Genomic DNA, 14,654 nt, shown 5'->3' with positions numbered 1-14,654 from the left:
TCTATGCCTCTTATCAGTTTGTTACAGGTGGGTGATGCCTATTTCCTGTGCCATTCTGTAAGATAATTTGGGAGAACCAAAGTAGTGTGCAGGTAGGTTGTACTCTCTTTATGCATCTCTTGGTTTGCTTTCTCTTTATTGGCCCAATTCATTATTGCTATGGCATAAAGGTGGCGTTATAATTCACAATATAACAAACATAACAAAATAACATTACCAAAACTGCTAGGAAATTACTGCTGCAGGTTAACACAATTAACACAAAATTACAACCAGGCATTTGGATTGAAACTACTAACCTTCATCATTTTGATATGTTTTATTGTAAGTCGTCACAAACTCCTTAAATAATGACAATGTCTCGAGCAGCTCATCCTAAAAGAAAACAAACAAATGAATATTGTTCCAATAGGCAACACTAAAATGCGTATTATATCAAGGCTTAAACCGTATTCAGCGCTACAAACATACAAATTGTTATACCTCCGTATCTGATGAAAGCGTATCCTGATTTGAAGGTGATGATGTCTCTGCCACATCATTTATAATATCTAAAGAGAGCAAATAAGAGGCAGATATGAGGTAAACACATGCTAAAAATAATATATGTACTAAAAACAGAGAGCTTTCACATCATACAGACCTACCTTCTTGTGAACACAACTGATGCAAGACTTTAGTCTCATTTAGCCATGGCACCAGCAACACTACAAAGTTGCACTTTACTCCCTGTACAAAAAAAATAAAAAAGTATTGATTAGCGATTAGGTGAGGAATTTAGAATTATCGTATGAATTATCTACATTTGCACTGGCGTTTTTCCCTTGTGCAATCAGCGACAGAAATCTGCTGTTTTTTTTTGTTTTTTTTTTATACCTGTGATCGGCTAGCTGTGGTCGACGAGCCCACACACTTTGACAGGTTGCCAGCGGCTGCAGCTAATTGTGGCTGCCTGCACAGCTAGCGATTACCTGTGGTGATTGCTGCTGGATGCACACAAAGTATATCCAGCAGCGATCACTGAAGGTAATCACTGCCTGTTCGAATAGCCATGAACAGCTGCGGCTGCCTGTAACCTGTCATTGAAGTATGCTTTCTCTGTACTCAGGTGTTAAATTTTTAGCCATTATTACACGAGGCAAGTATAGGTACAAAAACTATCAACACCTAAACAGATTCCCCAAAAAGACTACTGTTTGAAAAATAAAATGTGAGATATTATTTAACCGCTTCCCGATCGACGCAGGACGATGTACGTTGGCAGAATTGCACTGGTAGGCAAATGGGCGTACAGGTACGTCCCTTTAAAATTGCCACCATGCCACAACGTGCGCACAACGGTCGGGACCCCTGTGAGTCCGACCGCGTGTCCCACGGACTTGATCGCCGCGGGGATACTCTCAATCATCTCACAGGGGAGGAAGAACGAGGAGATGCCGATGTAAACAGCATCTCCCCGTTCTGCCTTGCAACAAGAGTCACTGATCTCTGCTCCCTGTGATTGGAGCAGAGATCAGTGTTCTGTAAAACACAGCCACGCCCCCACAGTTAGAAACATGCCCCCAGGACATATTCAACCCCTACACTGCCACCTCCTGGTTAACCCCTTCACTGCCAGTGTCATTTACACAGGAATCAGTGCATTTAAATAGCCCTGATTGCTGTATAAATGACAATGGTCCCAAAAATGTGTCAAAAATGTCTGATGTGTCCGTCATAATGTCGCAGTCATGATAAAAAAAAAAAAAAAAAAAAAAAAAAAAAAAATCGCTGACCACCGGCATTACTAGTAAACAAAAAAAAATTAATAAAAATGCCACAATAGTTACATAGTTAGTAAGGTTGAATAAAGACACCAGTCCATCCAGTTCAACCTGAGTGAGTGTCTACAATTGTCCCCATCCCTGTACATTGCACACTCACATTGGACCCTACCCTGAAGGAGCCCACAATCCAAGATCCCCATTCGTATACTAGGGCCAATTTTAGACAGAAGCTAATTAACCTACCTGCATGTCTTTGGCGTGTGGGAGGAAACCGGAGTACCCGGAGGAAACCCACGCAGGCACAGGGAGAACATGCAAACTCCAGGCAGGTAGTGTCATGGTTGGGATTTGAACCAGTGATGCTTTTTACTGCTAGGCGAGAGTGCTAACCACTACACCACTGTCCCCTTTTTTTTTAAACGCTATAACTTTTACGCCAACCAATCAATAATCGCTTATTGCAATTTTTTTTACCAAAAATATGTAGAATACGTATCGGCCTAAACTGAGGAAAAAATTTTTTTTTGATATATATTTTTAGGAGATATTTATTATAGCAAAAAGTTAAAAATAATGCTATTTCTCAAAATTGTCGCTCTTTTTTTTTTGTGTATAGTGCAAAAAATAAAAAAACGTAGAGGTGATCAAATACCACCAAAAGAAAGCTCTATTTGTGGGGGGAAAAAAAAGGCAGTCGGTTTTGTTTGGGAGCCACGTCGCACGACTGCGCAATTGTCAGTTAAAGCAACGCAGTGCCGAATCGCCAGCAAAATGGGCTTAAGCGGTTAAATGTTAAAAAAATTAAAAAATAAAAATTGCTGGAATCTGACTAAACACCAAAGGATTATTTCTTCTGTTTTTTATGAATGCAGTCCACTGAGTCATACAACACTGTTTAACAACTTTGCTAAAGTGTACCCTTCAAAAGCCAAATTGAACCAACTCAACTCAAGTACCTCTTAACATGTGTACATTTTCCCAGCAGACCTAGAATTTCGTTTAAATGCTTTCCAAACAATGTCTTTATATATGTAATTGAAATGCTTCACGCAAACTTGTTTTAAAATGTGTATCCACCAGACAGGTGGTAAGGGAAATCTGCAACAGCACCACAGGTAGAAATAAAAGCTTTTTCATGAGCATAAGGGACATTAGAACTTCTGTCAGATTTGTTTTGCAGTGTTCCTGCTAGAAATGTTTTCTCACTTTCTGTCTGCCGAAACTGCTGTCACTGTACTAGTGAGGTGAAATCTCTTTGATGGAGCCCCCCCAGATGGAAAAAAAAATAAAAATAAAAAATAAAAAAAAATCTACAGGAGTGCTTATCCTTCCCAGCCAAGAAAAAAATAAAAAATAAAAAAAAACGCCGCCAGGTTTATTTTGTTGTTGGTTATATCCAAATTAGGAAGCTTATCCCTTCTCTCCCAAGTCCTAGAGGTACAAGTCAGTAAGAGTAAATCTCTTTAAAGTAAGGAGAAATTTCTTCTCAGACAGTTGTCACTTAAACCAGTGTCCCCAATGAAAGATTTCCTCTCACTTACTGTTCTAGTGACAACTGTAAAATTGTATATTTGTCCATCAACTTGGTCCTAGTTGCAGTGGTCGCCTAGGCAAACACTTTCAGTAGAGACACAGACAGCAGGACAATCTACAGCATAGGCCTTTGATTGGACTTCAGCATGTTTAAGTATATCAGTACCAATCAATCTTTGGCATCTTTTTTTACTGTTATACATTTATTCACAGGACCTGGAGAAGGAGTCTGTGCCCTCTGAAATGCGTGGTCTTAGCAACTATCCGCATACCCTATCATATGCTGGGCCTTCGAGTCACATGATACTGAGGGGGGCACTAGCTTGTCCGACAGCCAAGTCTTGTACGAGTGAGACCTGTCAGTATGCAGACTGTTTTCAACTAAAGGGATTGACCACGTCTTCTGTCGTTGCTTTCAAATTTAGCAACGAGAAGAAGCCCACCGAAAGAAATATATATCTTTATGTCACTCCTCAAGTCAAATGAGGCCAAAGCCGTAGCCAAAGCATAGCATATAGGAAAGATTTTTCTCCCACTTCTGTGCATCGCTAAGAAAAGGGATGTCCAGGGAAGGAAAATAGTAGCTACTTATGGCATTGGCGGACACATAAGAAATTTGGTCAATTGTTTATATCCAAATATTTTATTTCTATCAAAAATAAGTTATATACAAATAAAAATCTGACCCAACATAATAGTATCACTAAAAATCGATCTTAGGTGCTCCACAATATGATCCGTTATAAAACTAGATCATCCCAACCAACATAGATAATAATACACACTGACAACACCAAACATAAAGGACACATATATGACATGCATGCAACAATAAACGGATGAGACGCCTCTATGGCCATACACATGCCGATACCCCACCTTGCATATAAAGGTTTTGAATAAAACGAAGTAACATTAATGGAAAATCAACATGTGTATGGTCCCTATGGTAGCAATAATCAATAATATGGAGAGTACAATTAATAAATAGAGAAAGAAATTAAAATTCTATCTCTCAAGCGAGCTGCCGGACCAGATCGGAGGCTATTAAATCACCGCAGATTTACAGCAGTTCATACTCAATAAGACGAATCTGACAAGAGCAATCAAAATGATTCCTTGGAAGTCATGGTCCACATTTTCTCTGCAAATATAGTGGTGCTCTGTTTGAAAATCCCAATAGATCTGCAATTGAACACAGTTTTTTTCCCCTCTAGAGCCTCTATGCGAGAAAAACAGGCAGCCGGATAATACTACCAGCATTCCATTTGTAGCGAGCAATTAGTTCATTCATAACTCAGTCATTCATCAGGTGTTTAATGCGCTACATATGTTCGATAAATTTCTTCAGCAGATATGTTGCATTCAGAGAAATACTCATGTTGCTATCTCAGATTTCATAATGGAGTGCTGCTAATAACCGCAAATTAAACACACTAACAAATATCTTGTTAGTTACATTCCCACTCCTGAATGTCTCCAAGCGGGTGCTGATTAGTGAAGATCTAATGACCTGAACACCCCGTCTCCCTGTAGTGTATGCCGCCAGCCTTTGCCCAGGACACACTATGCTGAGGGAAACGGATTACAGGCTTGCATCTATCTATATTTGTGACTGAAATGATTTTATACATTTTTAACCACTGAATAAAAAGATTTTGCACCAGAGCCCGTGCGTTCTTTTTTCCATTTGTTTTTTCACAGTCCTCAGTGCCCGCTGATTGAGGGGGCATTAACATTTATGCAGTTTTAGTGCTTTTTTGCATTTTGCAGATTTGCACTACAGTCCATTTAAAATGGTTTCCTATGGAATACGTTCTGTAGTGCAAATCTGCAAAATGAAAAAAAGCACAAAAATTGCATGGTGGGAACCCAGCCTAAGAGAGCTGCAAGGTGGTGCTAACACAAGCGATTTAACACCTTCTATGATGGATTAACAGTTTGAACTTTTTGGGACTTCTGTTTATGGGTCATTTGAGACATAAGCGCAAGTATTGTATACAGCGTTTACCTTGATTTATTCACGATACACTACTGTAACTTATTACCTATCAATTATAAGCCTCTAATAAAGTTATGCACATGATACATTTTATACTATTTTATCATTAACCCTTTCACTGACAGAGCCATTTTTTTGGACACACGCAAAAAAAAAAAAAAAAAATTATAAAATTTAAAAAAAGCCATGAAGATTACATAAAAACGCCAAAAACATTGTATATCTGAAAACTAATGCAGACACCCTAGAGAATAAAAGTTGTGGTAGTTCAAATGTTTTGTGTCACATGATATTACCGCAAAGTTTCAGTAAAAAAAAAAATTAATTATATATATATATATATACACTAAAGTTAATCTAAAAGTTAATTTTAGGGCACCAAGCACAATGCATTTTTTTGCTAAAATATAAAAGATGAGGTTGTATCAAGTAAACAGATCCCCATCATGTCAAACCTTAAATTTGGCAACAAACTTCAGTACCCTATATTTTACAAAAGTCACATTTTAAGGCCGGGTTCACACTGGTACGACACAACACTCATCCTACTTTGGATCCGACTTTGCCCTGCGACTTGAAGTCAGAGACACGTCCAATTTCAATGAACGGGTATCCGACTTGGATCCCCACCAATACCAGGCACTGTGGTTGGTATGAATCTTGAGGGGGAACTCCCCGCCAAATTTTAAATAAAAAAAAAACGGCATGGGTTCCCCCTCAAAGAGCATACCAGGTCCTTCGGGCTGATATGGATTTTAAGGGGAACCCCCTACGCTGAAAAAAAAAACGGCATGGGGGTCCCCCAAAAGTCCATACCAGACCCTTATCCAAGCACGCAGCCCGGCCAGTCAGGAAAGGAGGTGGGGACAAGCGAGCGACCCCCCCCCTGAACCTTACCAGGCTGCATGACCTCAACATGGGGGGTGGGTGCTTTGGGGCAGGGGGGCTCCCCCTCCATCTCAAAGCACCTTGTCCCCATGTTGATGAGGACAAGGGCTTCTTTCCGACAACCTGGCCGTTGGTTATCGGGGTCTGCGGGCTGGAGGCTTATGGGAATGCGGGAGCCCCCTTTAATAAGGGCACGCCCCCCATGTGAATGAATATGGGGTACATCATACCCCTACCTATTCACCGGGGGGAAAAAAGTGTCAATAAAAAAACAAATAAAAAAAATAAAAAAACAAACAAACACTAGACTGTTTTTTAAAGTAATTTATTAGGCAGCTTCGGGGGTCTTTTCCAACTTCTCCATGCTCTCTGGTGTCTTCTGCTGGGCTCCTCCTCTATCTTCTGCTTTTTTGCCATCTCTTTTGCTAGTGTTGGCCCGATCTTCTCTGTCATCTTCTTCACTCTTCTGATGTTGACACAACCCTCTCTGCTGCTGTTATGCCGTGTGCGCGGTGCACAGTGACTTATATAGGCATGGGGTGTGGTCGCCGGGTGATGTCACCTGGTGACCCCGCCCCTTAAGATGCCACCGCCTGGGGCATGATGGAGCGGCAGACGATGGAGAAGGTCGGGCCAATGCTAGCAAAATAACGGGGGGAAAAAAAAGAGCAGAAGATAGCTGAGGAACCCGGCAGAAGACAATGGAGAGTGGGAGAAGAGGCCGGAGAGCGCGGAGAAAAGGCTGGAGAGCGCGGAGAAGAGAAGAGGCCAGAGAGCGCGGAGAAGAGAAGAGGCCGGAGAGCGCAGAGAAGAGGTCGGATTGTGCAGAGAAGTCAGAAGAGACCCCGGAGCTGCCTAATAAATTACTTTAAAAACCGGTGTGTTTTTTTTTTTATTGACAATTTTTTCCCTCAGGTGAATGGGTAGGGTTACGATGTACCCCATACTCATTCACATAGGGCGGGGGGCCGGGATCTGGGGGCGCCCTTATTAAAGGGGGCTCCCGGATTCCGATAAGCCCCCCTCCCATAGACACCGGCAACCAACGGCCAGGGTTGTCGGGAAGAGGCCCTTGTCCTCATCAACATGGGGACAAGGTGCTTTGGGGTGGGGAGCCGCAGTGCGCCCCTCTGCCCCAAAGCGCCCACACCCATGTTGAGGACATGTGGCCTGGTATGGTTCTGGGCTTTTCCCCACCCCCTTTCCTGACCAGCCAGGCTGCGTGCTCAGATAAGGGTCTGGTATGGATTTTGGGGGGACCCGCACACTGTTTTTTTTAGCGTAGGGGGTTCCCCTTAAAATCCATATCAGACTGAAGGGCCTGAGGATGAGACCCAAGAGCGTTTCTCTGGACTGCACCCTTTCCAATAAACCAGGTACTGTATGCGCCCACGGAACCTACGGGAGTCAATGGTGGATTTTGCTTCATACTCCTCACGGTTTTCAACCTGTACTGGGTGAGGACGTGGCACAGAGGTGGTGAAGCACTTGCACACCAAAGGTTTTAATAAGGAGACATGGAATACATTAGAGATACGCATATTAGAAGGAAGGTCCAAAGCATAAGCCACTGGGTAAATCCTGCAGAGAATACAGAAAGGCCCAATAAATCGAGGTGCCAATTTCAGTGAGGGAACACGTAGTTGGAGGTTGCGAGATGACAGCCAGACCCTCTCCCCAACTTGGTAGGAAGGAGCAGGTAGGCGTCTGCGGTCAGCACGGAGACTGTACCTATCATTGGCACGTCGCAAGGACTCTTGGACCTGTACCCAAGTGGAACGAAGGCCACAGAGATGCTCCTCTAATGCAGGAATGCTCTGAGGAACAAATGAATCAGGCAACATGGATAGTTGAAACCCATAATTCGCCATAAACAGGGACAATTGGGAAGTGGAATTAACAGCCCTATTGTGAGCAAACTCTGCACAAGGTAAGAGTTCTGACCAGTTGTTATGATCAGAAATATAGCAACGTAGAAACTGTCACAAGGACTGGTTGGCTTGTTCTGCTGCCCCATTAGACTGCGGGTGATACACAGAAGAGAAGGAAAGCTGAATTCCTAACTGTGCACAAAAGGCTCGCCAAAACCTGGATACAAACTGGCTACCCCTGCCTGAGATTATAACCTTGGATAGCCCATGTAAATTGAAAGATTTCCATAGAAAAAATGGATGCCAGTTCTATGGATGTAGGCAACTTCTTAAGTGGAATGCAATGCGATGTTTTCGAGAAATGGTCAATCACCATAAGAATAACTGTGTTGCCCTGGAAGTTAGGTAACGCCACAATAAAAGCACAATCTCTCCCTCCTCCTAAATGCTCTCTCATCTGCATAAAGATGTGTGAAGCCCAACTGCATGGGTTCTACCTCACTGGCAGACTCAGTACCAAGAGGTATGGGGCGTGAGCAAGGCAAGAGTGGGACTACAAAGCTCGGGGCCAAATGTACAGGAGGCTTCCGCAAGCGCTCCTTAAAAGAAGGTCTCTCTCGGAGTCAGGAGTCAATCAGAATGGCAAATGTGATCAACTTCTCCAGCTCAGTGGGTATGTCTCCGGCTGCTATCTCATCTTTGATGTTATCCGAGAGACCATGACAAAAGGCAGCCACGATGGCGTCATTGTTCCAAGCAACCTCTGCTGCGCATGTGTGAAGCTCTGGTCCTCTCTTCTACTGGCCCGGAGACAGGGAGGATGAGGAAGCCCAGCCGTGACATCAATAACCGCAGCTGAAAGAATGCCTGTGAAAGACATTGTGGGGGGGGGGGGGGGGTGGTTTGAGTAAAATGAGCAGAAGTTACACTCTTGGGTGGAACTCCACTTTAAACCATAAAATTATGCACACACAATAAGAACCCTTATATCATGTCATATGGAAACAAAGCCCCATAGTAGACATATTACAATCTGTTTTTGCACACTCAAATGACTAGTCATATGATTTTCCAAAAGAACATTGCATTTGACAACAAAATATTCCATCAAATCTCATGTGATGACTACAAAGTTAAAAAGCAGAACACATCCAAATTATAAATAAGCTGTGTTTTTAAACTCATTTTACTGAATCAGTCAATTGCACATTGATATTGTTAGAGACAAAATGTAACACTGTGTAAATTCTAGTTGCACCATTCTACATATTCTGACAACATACTGTATATCGCAATGGGAATTAACAAATATACATTTCAAAGAGCATGACACATTTAGTGTTATACCTTATAGCTATGTCTTGCATTTTCATAAACAGTTTAGGGCCCGTTTACACCAGAGACGATGTGCAGTATGTGCAGTATGTCAATGCTCTCTACTTTTTAGGGCAAAAGGGCATTTCATGAATATCTAATGGCTGTAGTACAGTGCAAAGTAGTGAACTGCATCTCCCCATGCTTCACTGTAAAAAATAAAAAAAAAAAAATAAAAAACACTTCACATCATACATTTTTTCAGCACATATCACCACAACATGGTGACGTGAACTGGCATGATAGACAACATTGCCTTGTTCCCTAAAAAAAAAAACCTGCGGAAGTGACTTACCTCGCCGCAGAGCCGTGGGACAAAAGTCCTGAAGAAATTATACCAAAAATATATAAAAAAAATTTTTTTTAAATATCCAAAAACAGGGGGGGGGTCTTATGTTGTAAAATAAATAAGATTTTTGCCTGGAATTCCGCTTTAAATTCATCAAACCTGTATGTTAAGTCTGTGTTTACAAAGCAACCGGGCCTCGCTTTCAGATTTGTTTTATATAAACACACTACTGAGAGCCAATAATTCACATCATATAGCTTACCTTTTCTAGAGCTGCAACATGAAGCGGACAATTATTAGGAGTCTCTTCCCCATTCTTCTTACACATGCTTCTTCCCAGTAGGATACTGAAGTCATATTTAACACCAGACACCAACTACAGAAGAAACAAAGGTTACTAGAAACATGACAAAAACAATAACCTTATAAATATGCATTATAGTCACTACAAATCTGCCACAGGGCAACACACACACACACACACACACTGAGGCCGATTTACTAAAGGATTGGAGACCGTTTTGCACAATAAAATTGGAGGGAATTCAATAAAGCAAATACTACACCTTCCTCTTGGTGTAGCCTGTGGCCTTGGTCTGGCCCCTTTCAAATGGCCTGTGCCTAATTCAGAAAAGTGACCGTTTTGTTTGGAGATCTGATACGTGCATCAGATTCAAGTAGTACTTATATCTACTTGTCACTATGACTGTGACAAAAAAAAAAAAAAAAAAAAATTACCAGCAGTTTGAAGATAATCACACTAGCTGGTGCACAGACGCCAGTGCTCACAGTGGCGCATGTATGAACTAGGAAGCTCACTAGGCAAAGTTGTAACACAACACTTCAGAACTTTTAGTTCCGCCCAGGGGGCGGTCCCTAGGCTACAACCCCCACAGCCTGCCCTAGCTGACTCAGTACGCCAACAAGCAGTATAAAGAAAAAGGAGGGGAGGGTTCTGTGTCGGTCAGTGAATTACAGAGAAAAGGATTTTACGGCGAGTACAAAAAAATCCTATTTTCTCTTATATTCACTGACCGACACAGCTCCTCCCTGTAACAAAATGGGACGTCCCCAAGCAGTAGAACTTGGTAAAGGTATGGACAGATGACCAGGTCGCCGCCTTACACACCTGAGAGACCGATGCTTGGTGTCGGAAGGCCCAAGACGTTCCGATTGCCCTTGTAGAGTGGGCCGTGACCGGAAAGGGGGGCACCTGCCCCTTCAAGGCGTAGGCTTGTACTACAATCTGTCTGATCCACCTGGAAATGGTGGCCGACGAGACCGCCATACCCTTCTTTGGACCAGCCACCGAAACAAACAGTGAGTCTGACTTCCGAAAGGGAGCCGTGGCAGACAAATACACCTTCAGAGCCCTAACCACGTTAAGAGCGTGAAGAGCCCCCTCTTTGGGGTGTTTCGGCTTAGGACACAACGATGGTAATACAATGTCCTCATTGATATGAAAAGTCGAGACCACCTTCGGTAAAAAAGATGGTTGCGGACCAACACCACCTTATCCCTGTGGATGACCAGATAGGGAGACTTGTAAGACAAGGCCACCAATTCCGAAACCCTCCTGACCAAGGTAATGGTCACTAGAAAGACCACTTTCTGGCAAAGAGTCAACAGGGGAATCTCCCTGATATTTTCAAACGGCGGTTTTTGAAGCGCGACAACACCAGGTTCAAATCCCATGGGGGTAACGGTGGGCACACCAGAGGAACTACATGTCGTACCCCCTGAACTAAGGTACCCACTAAGGAGTGCAATGCCAGGGGTCGTTGAAAAAAAAAAAAAAAAAGACAGCCAGGGCTGAGATCTGCCCCTTGATGGTGCTCAATGCCAATCTCTGGTCTACTCCTCGCTGGAGAAACAGCAGGATCCTTGCTATGGAAAAGGAACGCAGATGCCAACCATTCTCCTCACACATTCAGATGTAAGCCTTCCAGGTACGATGGCATATCTTCCTAGAAGAAGATTTCCGTGCCCTCAACATCACCGAGTCCGACAGACCCCGGTTCCTTAACCTCCCTGGCGGTATGATTCTGTCAGGAATTTTGTACCAAAAGCGGTACAATTCTTTTGCATGGAAATTTGGTGTTAAGTATTATAGGCCTGCAATTCTTAGTAATTACTTACTACAACCTGACCAAACAAGACTCTATCAGACATCCCAGATGTGATAAAGTTTGAAACACAAAATCATGAATTATAATCTAATAAATAATATAATTTTATTCAATAATGTAATGCGAAATAATGAAATTTGTCAAACAAAGAAAATTCAGTAAACATCCTGAGTGTGATAAATTTTGAAACAAGGTACAGCACACAGTCCAACATCACAATCCGAACAATAGAACCGGCTTCTTTTCAGACTTTTTTTTCTATCTCTCTTTGAACAGCAAACCACACACATCCTGGTGGGTGCTGCCTTTTTTGCGGTTGGTGGTATGTTAGTCCACAAAGTGACGACCTGTTAGGCGTTCTGGGTTGACAATGTCAACAGCATGTCGTCCAGGTCTGATCGCAGCTCCTGATGGTGTCTGGTGTTTGATGAAAATCTGCTCAGCCACCTTCCAGGTAAAATCGGCATGAATAAGAGGCTTGTCACTCTGTGCTCTGTATAGAACATATGCATTCCAAAAGGCATTGTTCCAGAAGATGCCGGAAAATCTTTTTATAATATTTTTTTTGCTGTTTGTGCATAGCCGGCTAAAATGTCATTGCCTGATCGGCTCTGTTGACACCTCCCAGTGCAATTATAGTCTATCACGACTTGCGGCTTCAGCACATCTTTCCCACGTTTGTTGTGGACCATGGCAGTGGAGGTATTGTGCACAGTGCTCATGAGACATGCATCCTTCTTGTCTCGCCATCGCATTGCCATCATCTTACCCTTCTGCCAGGCAACCATTTCTCCGGTTTTTAGCTTTTTCCTGGAGAACATAGATGGCATGTCACGTCGGTTAGGCCTAACAGTACCATACTCATCAGTCCTGTTTTGTAACAAAACCTCAAAAAGTTCCAGAGACGTATAGAAATTGTCCATGGTCACACAATATCCCTGGTTCAGCAATGGCTCCAGGAATGTAAGGACTGATGATGTGGCCATCCCATAGCCGCTGTACCTGGGGTTGAACTTCGTGCCTTTACCAGTGTAAATGACCGAATTCCATATGTACCCAGTGGATGAATCGCAGAGCATGTAGGATTTTATGCCAAACCGTGCTCTTTTGGATGCAATAAATTGTATCCAGCTCAGGCGTCCCTTGTAGGCCATCAAACTTTCATCCACACTGACGTCCCTTTCTGGCACGTAGGTCTGCTGGAAATTGGTCACGATAATTTGGCATACCTCCCAGATTTTTTTTTTATTTTGGGTGCAGGATGCGTGGCCTCATCAAACTCTACATTGTTTGTGAAGTGGAAATATTTCATGAGGGAAAAACGGTATTCGGACATCACGGCGCCAAAAAACGGAGTGGCCAGTAATTTATTGGTGGTCCAGTACCATTTCTGGAGCGGTTTCCCCACCACCCCCTGAAGAATAATGAGTCCCAGGAACTGCCAGATGTCCTCTTTGGTCACTGGTTCCCACTTTCTGTTTCGGGAAAACCTGGCATGCAGCGCAGCAGATTGCTGTTCTTGGTAGCGATTTGTCTCTGTGACAATTTTTTCAATTACATCCTCAGTGAGGAATAATTGCAGGTATGCCAGAGGGTTGTCACGCGTGACATCTACCTTCATCCCAGGTGATCCAGTGAAGGGGAATCTTGGCAGCGCTACCTGGTCTGTATCGCAGTAGATAGGGCACCAATTGTGCACATCTCTGAGGTCAGGTGCAGGATCATCACCGCTGTCACTTGTCAGATCCGTGTCAGTGTCTGACGACAATTCTCCCCGCAACTCACTATCGCTAATTTCTGCAAGCAACTCCGCGTCGCTGCCACTGTCACTCAGCTGGTTCAACTGCGATTTTGTAGCGAAGTGGCACTTTTTTGATGCAATATTAGATTTTATTTTATTGGAGGCAAGGGGCACTGTACATTTATCAGATAGAGATGATACAGTCTAATCCTCTCAGATTACAGTGTATCACCTCTATTTATGTGTTTGCGTTTCACTTTTTGAAATTCCCGCCCAGTTCCGCTCCCGTGCGCCGCTGCTGCTCGCAGGGAACGGAACCAGGAAGTGAGATGCCGTGATCTCGCCGGCCATCACAGGGGAGGACAGTGGAGAACATCGCTGGAGCACCAGGAGAAGGGAAGATCTCCGCTGGCCGCTCTGCAATGTTACCCCGAGCGTGACTCGGGATTACCGCTCCTACAAGAAAAGAACAAACCCGAGTCACGCTCGGGGATACCGCCAGGGAGGTTAACACCTGGCTCTCAACAGCCATGCCATTAAAGCCAGCGATGGTAAAGCAGGATGAAAAATCTGACCTTGAGACAGAAGGTCCTCTCGCAACGGCAGTCGCCAGGGAGCGTCTGCCCCCAGACGCACCAGATCTGCGTACCAGGGACGCTGAGGCCAATCTGGGGCAAACAGTATCACTGGGATCCACTCGGCTTCCACTCTGTAAAGAAGAGGTGGTAACAGTTTCAATGGAGGAAAGGCGTAGATCAGCTGGTACTGATCCCACGGAGTCACCAGCGTCTGACGCGTCTGCCCACGGATCTCTTGTCCTGGACACGAATCTTGTCACCTTCCGATTGAGACGGGAGGCCAGTAGATCCACATCTGGTGTGCCCCACTTCAGGCACAGCAGCCTGAATGTCTCCGGGGGCAATGCCCATTGTCCTGGGTCCAGCATCTGTCGACTCAGATAGTCCGCCTGCCAGTTTTCCACTCCCGGGATGTAAATGGCCGACAGGGCCGGTACGTGTCCCTCTGCCCACCGAAGTATGTGAGTGACCTCCCGAGCAGCG

The 14,654-nt window shown here is 43.8% G+C and overlaps 1 protein-coding gene across 1 annotated transcript in view; it reads right to left on the bottom strand.

Moving 5' to 3' along the window:
• Window positions 1-14,654, bottom strand: part of CTSF (cathepsin F) — a 146,856-nt gene that overhangs the window by 123,100 nt on the left and 9,102 nt on the right. The window contains exons 2-5 of the mRNA XM_077456686.1: window positions 9,986-10,099; window positions 648-729; window positions 484-551; window positions 300-375 (exon numbers count right to left, since the gene is read on the bottom strand). Coding sequence (XP_077312812.1) covers window positions 300-375; window positions 484-551; window positions 648-729; window positions 9,986-10,099 — 340 coding nt within the window. The remainder of the gene's footprint in view (window positions 1-299; window positions 376-483; window positions 552-647; window positions 730-9,985; window positions 10,100-14,654) is intronic.

Source organism: Lithobates pipiens, unplaced genomic scaffold (genome assembly GCF_037356315.1).
Source record: "Lithobates pipiens isolate NorthernLeopardFrog02 unplaced genomic scaffold, aLitPip1_a1.2 Scaffold_10, whole genome shotgun sequence".
NCBI classification, from domain to species: Eukaryota; Metazoa; Chordata; class Amphibia; order Anura; family Ranidae; genus Lithobates; species Lithobates pipiens.
Note: the sequence above shows the minus strand (reverse complement) of the source record. Positions and strands in the feature narration are given on the sequence as shown.